Source organism: Orcinus orca, chromosome 8 (genome assembly GCF_937001465.1).
Source record: "Orcinus orca chromosome 8, mOrcOrc1.1, whole genome shotgun sequence".
NCBI classification, from domain to species: domain Eukaryota; kingdom Metazoa; phylum Chordata; class Mammalia; order Artiodactyla; family Delphinidae; genus Orcinus; species Orcinus orca.
Genome location: NC_064566.1, coordinates 101,288,153 through 101,299,607, shown reverse-complemented (window position 1 = coordinate 101,299,607; position 11,455 = coordinate 101,288,153). Strand labels below are relative to the sequence as shown.

General features: G+C 38.6%; 1 protein-coding gene across 1 annotated transcript; it reads right to left on the bottom strand.

Annotated features, from left to right (window-relative positions):
• Positions 1–8,215: 8,215 nt before the first annotated feature.
• On the bottom strand, positions 8,216–10,761 carry PATE1 (prostate and testis expressed 1). The gene is made up of 3 exons (XM_012536982.2): positions 10,710–10,761; positions 9,252–9,413; positions 8,216–8,475 (listed from the first exon to the last, which is right to left on the bottom strand). The coding sequence occupies exons 1-3, from the start codon at positions 10,759–10,761 to the stop codon at positions 8,342–8,344; spliced, it is 348 nt and encodes a 115-aa protein (XP_012392436.1). The 3' UTR covers positions 8,216–8,341.
• Between the last annotated feature and the right edge of the window lie 694 nt (positions 10,762–11,455).

Below are 11,455 nucleotides of genomic sequence, written 5' to 3'. Positions count from 1 at the left end.
AATGGTGACAAAGAGAAACTGGAAAAATGAAAAATTATTTTTACTCTTTCAGCCATTTGGATAATATATTTATTTGTAGTTCTATTGCGGATTTGCTGGGGCAGGGAAACCTGCCCATGGGCCCTCAGGCAGAGGTACCAGCCACCAGGAAGGATGTTATGAGCTGCAACTGGGAAGAGGCTGTGAGTCAGGAGGCTGAAGGTGTTTGCTGTGGAGTTCTTGGGTTGATTTTAAAGCTTTGCTTAGGACTGTCTAGGTAGGACTATGGTCTCTCAGTTGGGACAAGTTGGAGGCTAGCAGTATAGTTTATGAATCTCCACAATTTCCATTATGAAAAAGGCAGAACAAGTAGGATAGTAAAAAGAAAATGCCATATAAAAAATCAGGGTCTACTAGAATAGCCTAAGCCCTCAAAGATCTCAGAAATATAGAAGTACGCCATTAACATTCCTTCTGCAAAAATCGAGCTACATTCTGTGCAAGAAAGGAGCTGTAGGTAGAAATGAAATTGAGCAGGGTAAAAAGACTAAGGAATAGGCAAAAGTTCAGTTATTGGTAGGAGAGGAAACAAGAGGTAGCAAGTCCTGGAAATTATTATGGAGGTTTCTTTACAAAGATAAAAACCAATTAACTACTTTGCTTTCAGTGCATTCAAGAGATCAAGCTAGGAAATCTCCCCTGGTCCAGTTCCATCGCCAACATAAGAATGCTTCTGTACTGGAAAAATACCTTTAATTTAAATATGTATGACATAAAAAGACTGCAAATGAACCTCATATAATAATATGTAAGAAAAGTAAGTTGAATACCATATTAGGGAAAACAAAACAATACCGGAAGAACGTGTCTCTAAAATAGAAACTCAATGTGACATTTCAAAGTTAACCAAAGAAAAGAAATGAGGGAAATAATAGAAATTATGAAAAAGCAGCATAAATCAAAATAAAAATAGGTTCAGAGCCTTCTTTAAATGTCAATGGACTAAACGCTCCAATCTAAAGATATAGAATGGCTGATTGGATGAAAACAAGCCTCAACAAATTTAAGAGGATAAAAATCATACCAAGCATTTTTTCCAACCACAATGGTATGAAACTAGAAATCAGTTACAGAAAGAAAAAGGGGAAAACCACAAATACATGTATACTAAACAACATCCAACTAAAAAAACCAATGGGTCAATGATGAAATCAAAGAGGAAATCAGAAAATACCCTGAGACAAATGAAAATGGAAACACAATTTTCCAAGATCCATGGGATACAAAAAAAAAAAAAAAAACAACTCTTTTAGAGGGAAATTTATAGTGATACAGGCCATCCCAAATAAACAAGAAAAAACGAAAATAAGCAACCTAAACTACCACCTAAAAGAAAAAGAAGAATAAACAAAGCCCAAATTGAGCAGAAGGAAATAATAAGATCAGAGAGGAAATGAATAAAATAGAGACCAAAAAGAAAAACCAATAGGAACCCCCCCCCCAAAAAAGAAACAATAGAAAAAAAAATCAATGAAACCAAGTGCTGGTTTTTTGAAAAGATAAAAAGAATTGGCAAACCTTTATCCAGGCTCACCAAGAATAAAAGAGAGAGGGCTCAAATGAACAAAATAAGAAATTAAAGAGGTGAAATAATAATCAATACCATAGAGATACAAAAAATCATAAGAGAATACTATGAACAGTTATATGCCAACAAATTGGACAACCTAGAAAAAAATGGACAAATTTCTAGAAACATACAAGCTGCCATTACTGAATCAAGAAGAAGCAGGCAATTTGAAGAGGCAGATCACAAGAAGTGAAATTGAATTTATAATAATAATGATTAAAAACCTCCCAGGAAATAAAAGTCCAGGACCAGGGGAAGTCTACCAAACATATAAAGACATACTTATCCTTCTCAAACTATTCCCAAAAAAAAAAAAAAAAATGAAGAGGAGGGAACACTGCCAAATTCACTTTATGATACCACCAACATCCTGATAGCAAAACTAGGCAAAGACACTACGAAAAGGAAAATGTCAGGCCAATATATTTGGGGAATATAGATGCAAAAATTCTCAACAAAATATTAGCAAACCTAATCCAACAATATATAAAAAGGATCATACACTGTGACCAAGTTGGATTTATTCCAGGGTCACAAGGATGATTCAGCTTTCACAAATCAATCAATGTGATACACCACATTAACGAAAGGATGGATAAAAATCACACAATATCTCAATAGATGCAGAAAAAGATTTGACAAAATTCAGCATCCATTCATGATAAAAACTCTCATCAAAGTTGGTATAGAGAGACCATATCTCAACATAATAAAGGCCATTTATGACAAACCCACAGCCAACATCACATTCAAGTGAAATCTGGGACTTCCCACTAAATTCAGGAACAAGACAAGGTTGCCCACTCTCGCCACTTCCATTTAACAGAGTATTAGAAGTCCTAGCCTGAGCAATCAGACAAAAAAAAGAAAAATACCCAAATTGGAAGGGAAGTGTTAAAAATGTCATTATTTGCAGATGACATGATAACTTCATATAGAGAGCCCTAAAGTCTCCACCCAAAAATAGTACTAATAAATGAATAGAACTAATAAATGAATTCAGCAAAGCTGCAGGATACAAGATTAATAAACAGAAATCTGTTTCATTTCTATACACTAACAATGAAGCATCAGAAAGAGAAAGTAAAAAGACAATTCCATTTAAAATCGCACCAAAAATAATAAAATACCCAGGAATAAACTTAACCAAGGAGGTAAAAGACATATACCCTGAAAACTACAAATCATTCATGAAGGAAATTGAAGATCATACAAATAAATGCAAAGATATCCCATGCTCTTGGATTAGAAGAATCAATATTATTAAAATGACCATACTGCCCAAAGCAATCTACAGATTTAATGCAATCCCTATCAAAATACCCAGGACATTTTTTACAGAACTAGAACAAATAATCAAAAATTTATATAGAACAACAAGAGACCTTGAATTGCCAATGTGATTGTGAATAAAAAGAATAAAGTTGGAGGTATAATCCTCCCAGACTTCAGACTATACTACAAAGCTATAATATTCAAAACAATTGATATTGGCACAGAAACAGACACATAGATAAATGGAACAGAATAGAGAGCCCAGAAATAAACTTAGGCCCCTATGGTCAATTATCTACAACAAAGGAGGCAAGAATATACAATGGAGAAAAGACAGTCTCTTCAACAATGGTGCTGGGAAAACCGGACAGCCACATGTAAAACAATGAGATTAGAACATTCTCTCATGCCATATACAAAAATAAAATGGTTTAAAGACCTAAATGTAGGACATGAAACCATAAAGCTCCTAGAAGAGAACATAGGCAGAACACTTCTTAGTAGAAATTGTAGCAATAATTTTGGAACAGTCTCCTAAAGCAAGAAATAAAAGCAAAAATAAACAAATGGGACCAATTTAACCTAAAAGCTTTTTCATGGCAAAGTAAACCACTGACAAAGCGAAAAGACAATCTATGGATTGGGGGAAAATATTTGCAAAAGATGTGACTGACAATGGGTTAGTGTTCAACATATACAAACAGCTCGTACAACTCAATATCAAAAAACAATCTGATTAAAAAATGGGCAGAAGACCTAAATAGTCATTTTTCCAAAGAAGACATACAAATGGCCAACAGACACATGAAAAGATTCTCAACATTATTAATCTTCAGAGAATGCAAATTAAAACCACAATGAGTTATCACCCCACACATGTCAGAATGGCTATTGTCAAAAAGAACACAAATAACAAATGCTGGTGAGGTTGTAGAGAAAAGGGGACCTGCTGCTTCTGGGAGTGTAGATCGGTGCAGCCACTGTGGAAAATATTATGGAGGTGTCTCAAAAAACTAAAAATAGAACTACCATATGACCCAGCAATTCCGCTCCTGTGTATATATCTGGAAAAAACAAAAACACTAATTTGTAAAGATACACGCACCCCAGTATTCATAGCAATATTATTTACAGTAGTCAAGATATGGAAGCAACCTAAGGGTCCATCAGCAGATGAATGGGTAAAGAAGGTTACTTAGCCATAAAAAAGAATGAAATTTTGCCATTTGCAGTAACATGGATGGACTTGGAGGGTATTATGCTAAGTGAATTAAGTCAGACAGAGAAAGGCAAATACTGTATGATATCACTTTTATGAAGAATCTAAAAACTACAGCAAACTGGTAAATATAACAAAAATGATGCAGACTCACAGATATAGAGGACAATCTAGTGGTTACCAGTGGGAGGGGGGAAGGTTGGAAGGGCAATATAAGGGTAGGGGATTAAGATGTACAAACTATTATGTATAAAATATGCTACAAGGATATATTGTACAACACAGGGACTATAGCCAATACTTTATAATACGTATAAATGGAGTATAACCTTTAAAAATTGTGAACCACTATATTGTACACCTGTAACATATAATACTGTACATCAACTATATCTCAATTTTTATAAAGATATGAGGCAAAAGAAAAAGATAAATTGGAATATGTCAAAATTAAAAATTCTGTGCATCAAAGGACAGAATCAACAAAGTGAAAAGGCAACTCATGGAATGGCAAATTGTATACCTGATAAGAGATCATATTCAGAATGTATTAAAAAAAAAACTCCTATAACACAGCAACAAAAAAGACAGCCAGCTGATTAAATTGTGGACAAAAGGACATGAATTCCTCCAAAGAAGATACACAAATGGCCAATAAGCACATGGAAAGGTGCTCAACATCACTAATCATTAGGGAAACACAAATAAAAGCCACAATGAGGGCTTCCCTAGTGGCACAGTTGTTAAGAATCCACCTGCCAATGCAGGGGACATGGGTTTGAGCCCTGCTCTGGGAAGATCCCACATTCCGCAGAGCAACTAAGCCCGCGATTAAGCTAAGCCCACAACTACTGAGCCTGAGTGCCACAACTATTGAAGCCCGCACGCCTAGAGCCTGTGCTCTGCAACAAGAGAAGCCACCGCAATGAGAAGTCTGCGCACCGCAACAAGGAGTAGCCCCCGCTCGCTACAACTAGAGAAAAGCCCGCATGCAGCAACGAAGACCCAACGCAGCCAAAAATAAAAATAAATAAATAAATTTATATAAAAAAAAACCCACAATGAAATAACCCTTCACACCCATTAGGATGGCTACTAACAGAAAAACAGAAAATGACAAGTGTAGGTAAGAATGTGGAGAAATTGGAGCTCTAGTACACTCTGAGTGGGAGTGTGAAATTACGTAGCCACTGTGGAAAACAGTATGGCAGTTCCTCAAAAATTTAAACATAGAATTACTATATGATCTAACAATTTCACTTCTGGATATATACCCTAAAGAATTGAAAGCAGGGACTTGAACAGATACTTGTACACCTGTGTTCATTGTAGTATTATTTGCAATAGCTAAAAGGTGGAAGTAACCTAAATGTCCATCAATGGACGATGAATGGATAAACAAAATGTGGTATATACCTACAATAGAATATTATCTGGCATTAAAAAAGGAGGGATGGGCTTCCCTGGTGGCGCAGTGGTTGAGAGTCCGCCTGCTGATGCAGGGAACCCGGGTTCGTGCCCCGGATCCTGTGCTCCGCAACGGGAGAGGCCCCAACAGTGAGAGGCCCATGTACCGCAAAAAAAAAAAAGGAGGGAAATTCTGGCACATTCTACAGCATAGGTGAACTTTGAGGACATTATGCTAGTGAGATAAGTCAGTCACAAAAGGACAAACACTGGATGATTGCACTTCTGTGAGGTGTCCAATATAGTCAAACTCAGAAACAGAAAGTAGAATGTGCTGCCAGGGGATGGGGAGTATTGTTTGATGGATACAGAGTTTCGGTTTTGTAGGATGAAAAAGATGGATGTAGGATCCATGTGGAGATGGATGGTGGTGATGGTTGTATAGCAACATGAAAGTACTTAATGCCACTGAACTGTATATTTAAAAATGATTAAAATGGTAAATTTTGTTTTATGTATGTTTTACCACAATAAACAACAACACAGTGACAATAGTAGCACAAGAAGCAGAAGTGAGTAAATGGAATCAAATTCTTACAGTGTTCTTGGGTTGCTAATAAGGTGGTAAATGTACTAATTTAAGGTAGACTGTAAAGAGTTAAGTATGCATAACTATTAAAAGAATTATTAAAGAATGTATAATTAAAAAGATAATAGAGAAGATAAAATGACCAATACTAGGTTAATCTTATAAAGGTCCAAGAAAGATAAGAATGAGAAAATATTCTATAGTTGCATAAAATTCAAAATATTTTTTGTCATAAAGCAGGTTCTGATAAATAAATACATTGAGAACATCCACAAAGTATCATTCTTGTTCTCTTATCCATGGGGAGAAAGTTATAACATTTTTTTGTTATGTTTTTCCCTTACCAAAAGATTCTTTTAAGAACCTTGACTTCAAAGATTTTTGCACTCGTCCATGAAACCGGCTATCTTAATTAACAATCTGCTATGCCAGAAATAAAACTTAGACGTGACTTTTTCTGAATTTATACATTGTTCTAAGTTTCTTTGTTAAGACTTTGGCATTTATTCTTTCTCCCTTTATGCTTTTCATGCTCTTTCTTACTGGAAGTGCTTAAAGATCTGTCATCTTTCATAGTCTTTAACTTATGTTTTACTATATATAACTTATGTTTTACTATATTTAGCTTATGTTTTTCCTTATTTCTTAGGTCTGTACTCTGTAAGCCTTTCTATTCTATGGTCATCTTTTCTACATCTTCTTTCTTACTGTATTCTGGGAGAGTTCCTCATTCTGGTCTTCCAAGTGCCTAATTCTTTGCGCATCTTTTTCAAGAAATACGTATAATATTTCACCTATTGTGGGCTTTTTTTATTTGTTATATTTTATACCAAATATTCCCACCTGTTTATTTTTTATTATTTGTTTCAGCTTGCATGTTTAATTATCTCTTTATATTTTCATTCTTGCTTCAGACACCATGAGGACAGCGGTCATGGCTACGGTATCCTAAGGTCCAGCAGTGCCTTAAATACAGGACTTTTAAAATAAGTATTTGTTGGCGAAATTAAAGAAGGGTTTGGAGACGAGAGAAAGAAGAAAACACAATATAGGTATGGAAGAAATGTAACTTTCTTTATGATATTTTTATAATATTAATTAATCACCCTTTTCAGGCCTCATCCTACCAGTTTGTTAGGAATCAGTAATCAATCCTTATGAGCATACATTTTCCAACCCCTATTTTTTCCCAGGAAGGGAAAAAGAGGAAAGGAAGGGAAGGAGCAGGGAAAAGAATTGACCTATCCTCTTTCTTTTCTGAAGCAACTTGGGTATTCAGTGAAAGCACTAGGTTCTGTAACAACCTGCAGGATGTATGTGCTAGAACTGTACAAGCGGAAGACCCGAGCGTGTGTGAGGCGGAGGTGGAGGGTGAGGAAAGGCATCTGGTCATGGGGACAGCTCTCCACAGAGGTTGCTGCTGAGATGTCTAGTGGACAGACCCACATGGCTTCTTCAGACCCCACAGATCTCGTCTTCCTCCATGCCATGCTGCAGGCATGGGAATATTTATGTGACTACTTCTGGTCTCATCTCCTTGGAAGCATACTACAGCTCTTCCCTGTCTAGGGGTTGATGCCTTCCTATGAGTTTGCCAGGGAAGCAGAGTGCAAATACTATCTCTAGAATTCCAGGCATGCCTTCTCCTTTTCTTCTCCAACCCCCAACTCCATAGAGAGTCTCATTCTACAAGGCAGAAAATCTTTTTCTCTTCATGGCTCTGGTACAAATTTCTTTCTATATTCTGCCCTGCTCCTATCTCGGGGAATAGCATTCATGAACAAAATTTATGAAGACTTAAGTCATCTCTTTTCATGTTGCCCCCTCCCTCCCCATGAGGTCAGAGTTATACGCTTTAATTGGAGTGAGATAAGAAGAACAATACCAAGAGAAAAAAATGAAAATATTCTGTCACAGAAGGAAGGGAAGGAGCAGGGAAAAGAACTGACCTATCTTCTTCCTTTTCTGAAGCAACTTGGGTATTCAGTGAAAACACTAGGTTCTGTAACAACCTGCAGGATGTGTTGATCTTGTATTCAAGGTGTTCCCTACCCCTCACCCTGCCAGGGGCCAAGGCAGAGAATCTATTGATAGAAAAAGAGAGGGCTTTTTCTTACATATGCAGAAGGCAGAGCCATATGTTTGCAATCTGAAATGTGCTCTTTTAGAAAATCATTGTGAAGAGGTGGCACCAACAATGTCACCCACCCAGAGACTGGAGCCAGAAAAGGACCAGTCATTTCTAGAGGTCTTCATTGCACAAGTCACAGCTCCTGCAGCACCTGAAGTTCACCAGATAGACACTCCATTTTATATTGTTCACATTAGCACAGTTCTTTAGGCAGCCCCTAAAGGTTAACCAGGGTGTACCATCATCTGCAGAAGGAGGAGAAACAGATCAGCAAAGAGGTTTCTGGAAAAACAAACAAAAAAACACCTTCTTTCCAGCCTGCACCAGCATACAAAAACAACCTTGTGTAGTTCAAGGCTCGGTTATTCAAATGTGAAGAATCGGAAGATGTTGGAATTTGGGGGTTTCCCAAAAGAGAAGCAATAGCAGAGTAGTTAAAAAAAAAAATTCCTGGATATGGGGATGTAATGACAGCAGCAATTCAAGGATTGCGCAAGCTGGATGTTTCCACTGGGAATGTTAACACTGGCTTAAGTAAGGGTTAGAAATACTAAGGAATCACTCAGCACAAAGGCTAGGAAAACTGAGAAATCATGATGTTTAGTCTTACCCATGAAGAGCCATTTAGTCAATATTTATTGCTAACGCTGGCCCCTCTATTTTCACCATTTAAAACCACCCACAAGGAGGTCCAGTCAGGGACAAAGACAGAAAACTGCCCTCCTCACTCCAACATCCAGCTGTTCTCCACTGGCCGTATTGTGCCTCTCCTTTCCCCTCAGTTAAGACTCCTCTGTTTTCTTCAGGCTTCTCAAAATATTGATTCCATAGCTACAGACCCCCACCCCTTAGAGCCTACCTCTATCTATTTTTCATTATGGCATGTGATGGGGTAGAGATAGTCAGTCATCCCAGAGTTGAGACTGCCTGAGCTAAAGTAAGGTCCCACCTTTTTACTATGACTAATGTATCCCTGTCTGCTTCCTCTGCCCCTTCCTCCTTCCCCAAACCCACAACTTACTTCTGAAAATCCTCCCAGTTGTGCAAGCCTCTTCCATTGTTGCAGTACATATTCCTCTGCCTCTGGAACACTTCTCACCTGGAAACTGGAGGTGGCACATCCTACACTGAATAATTTCTATAATTTGGGCCAGAGAATAGGGAAGTCGAAGTGAGAGAGGGTCTCACACTACTATGAAAGGACCCACCTCCCCTTTCAAATTTGAAGTCTGCTGGGAGCCCCGAGGGCTTTGTCAGAGACTCATTAAACATGGGCATCTACCTCTATTAAAATAGGCTAAGACAAAAGAGGGGCTAAAGTTTATGGTCTCAGAAGTTTTAGCCTGTAAAACAGGTGGAGGGTTAAGGAAAAGGGGAACAAAATCAAAACTGAGATAATCAGGTCAGGTCCTCTTCATACTCACCAGGAATACGGTATTCACCAACAAATAGTTCATGGACTGTGCTGGCAAAGAGAAATAAAACATATCTGCAATTTTCTCTAAGATTTACCCTTGCCTAGGGTCACTGTAAGCCTTGTAACACATGAGGCCCATCTTGCTCTCTTAACCTGGAGCCACTCTAGGCTCTTATGTCCCTCCAAAGCCTAGTCCCCTGTCTCGTGGCATATCTGCACCTCTCCCTCTTTTCAATTCTCTTCACCTCTAGAGGGCCTCTCAGCCTCCCCTGCCCATCTCTTAGGATACAGCACAGACTCAAAGGAAAAAGATAAATGCACATTTTTTGTGTGTGTGCCTCATTCCCTTCTTTTTAATTGACCTATGTGACTTTCTTACCTACATGTGCCTGGAAGCTGACAAGGGGGAAAGCATGTGAAATCCATGAAATTGCTACACTTTGGATTTAGCCAGCTAGTGCCTTAAAAATCAACATTCCACTTCCCCCTTTCCCTTTTTCTTGCTTTTTAATACACTCATCCTTAGCCTTGTCAACTGCTGCTCATGTTTTTTCATCAAACTTAAAATCAGCTCCCATCCCAGCCCGATCCTGCTGGAAGAAGTTGTTGAGTGTTGAAATTCAAGGTCTATCTCTGGATTCCTTTCAACCCTCAGTGCTCAGCCTGCCCCTTTCATCTCCTCCCTCCCCCCAAATTCCCCATCCTACACCACTGATCCATTTCTACTCACTTCCATGTTCTTTGTCTGCAAATGACCCATACAGTACTGTTGGAAAAAAGAAAAAAAACACTCTCTGAAGACCTCATTTTAAAAACCTCACCTCACAGCTTCTGTGAAAATCTTTTCAATTCCTTTATAATCTACCTGTTTCCTTCTGCAAGGGCAGACTAAGACTTTAGTGAATGTCCCAGGGACATGATGTGTTGTGGACAAAAGTCATGGCATCAGAATGACAGCTTCTGTTACCATATGGCTCTTATAAGAGAACTTCTGTCATGTGAACCCCGACCCATTCCAGGATCCTGGACACGTCTCTCCAACTGTCAACCGTAGGGACTCACCTCTAAAGCAGCAGAGGAGGATGGAGAGTCCTAGCAGGAGGGAGTTGTCCATTTTGGAGGGAGAAAACAGCAGGTTAGAGCAGGAAGCTGCAAGGTGCCTGTTTATATATCTACCAGGTTGGGCTTCCCCAGGAAGGGCTAGGGGTGGGGACATTGCGGAAGTCCTTCAAAGGCATTTCCTGCTCCTAGGGAAACCAGGGACTCTAAAATTTTTTCTTTTTGGCAAATTGTGGGGAAGAGGGACTGCCTGGGTAAGTCCTGGACCCAATTTATTTCAGTCCTAGCATTCAGGATTTTTGATGCCATGTTCTGTGGTCTTTTCATTATACCACACTGTGGGAGAATACAAGGATAAATCCAGGCTAGGTGGGTTGGATTCAGAGCCATTTACACTGAGATGCTCATTCAAGCTGAGAGAATATATGAGTGTAAATAATTGGAATGCGGGAAGTCCAAAAGAGGGCTAAGCACAGAGCCTTTAAAACTCAGTACTATAGGGAATGGAGAAGAGAGGTGGAGAGGTTAGATTCAGACGCATTGACAGAGGATACTCATGAAGGAAATAGTTTCCCACTGTCAATCATCCTGGAACAAATTAAACCCTGGGGTAGAAAATGAGAGCTGAGGAGGAAACTGCTTCCCGTACTTGGAGTTCCCGGTGGTTGAGACTTAGACTTTTACTAAAAGAGAGGTTTGAGATTACTTCACCTGGAGGGAGGTAAGCTGGTCCTTTCCACTTGATGTTG

Excerpts from the sequence above, each read along its gene's own strand:
- PATE1 (XM_012536982.2), bottom strand. The coding sequence starts at position 10,761 with ATGGACAACTCCCTCCTGCTAGGACTCTCCATCCTCCTCTGCTGCTTT. Across the intron at positions 9,414-10,709 it reads CCTCCTCTGCTGCTTTAGAG|ACCCTCTCTCACTTCGACTT; the intron begins GTGAGTCCCTAC and ends TAGTAGTGTGAG. Across the intron at positions 8,476-9,251 it reads AACTGGGAGGATTTTCAGAA|ATGATGGTACACCCTGGTTA; the intron begins GTAAGTTGTGGG and ends CTCCTTCTGCAG.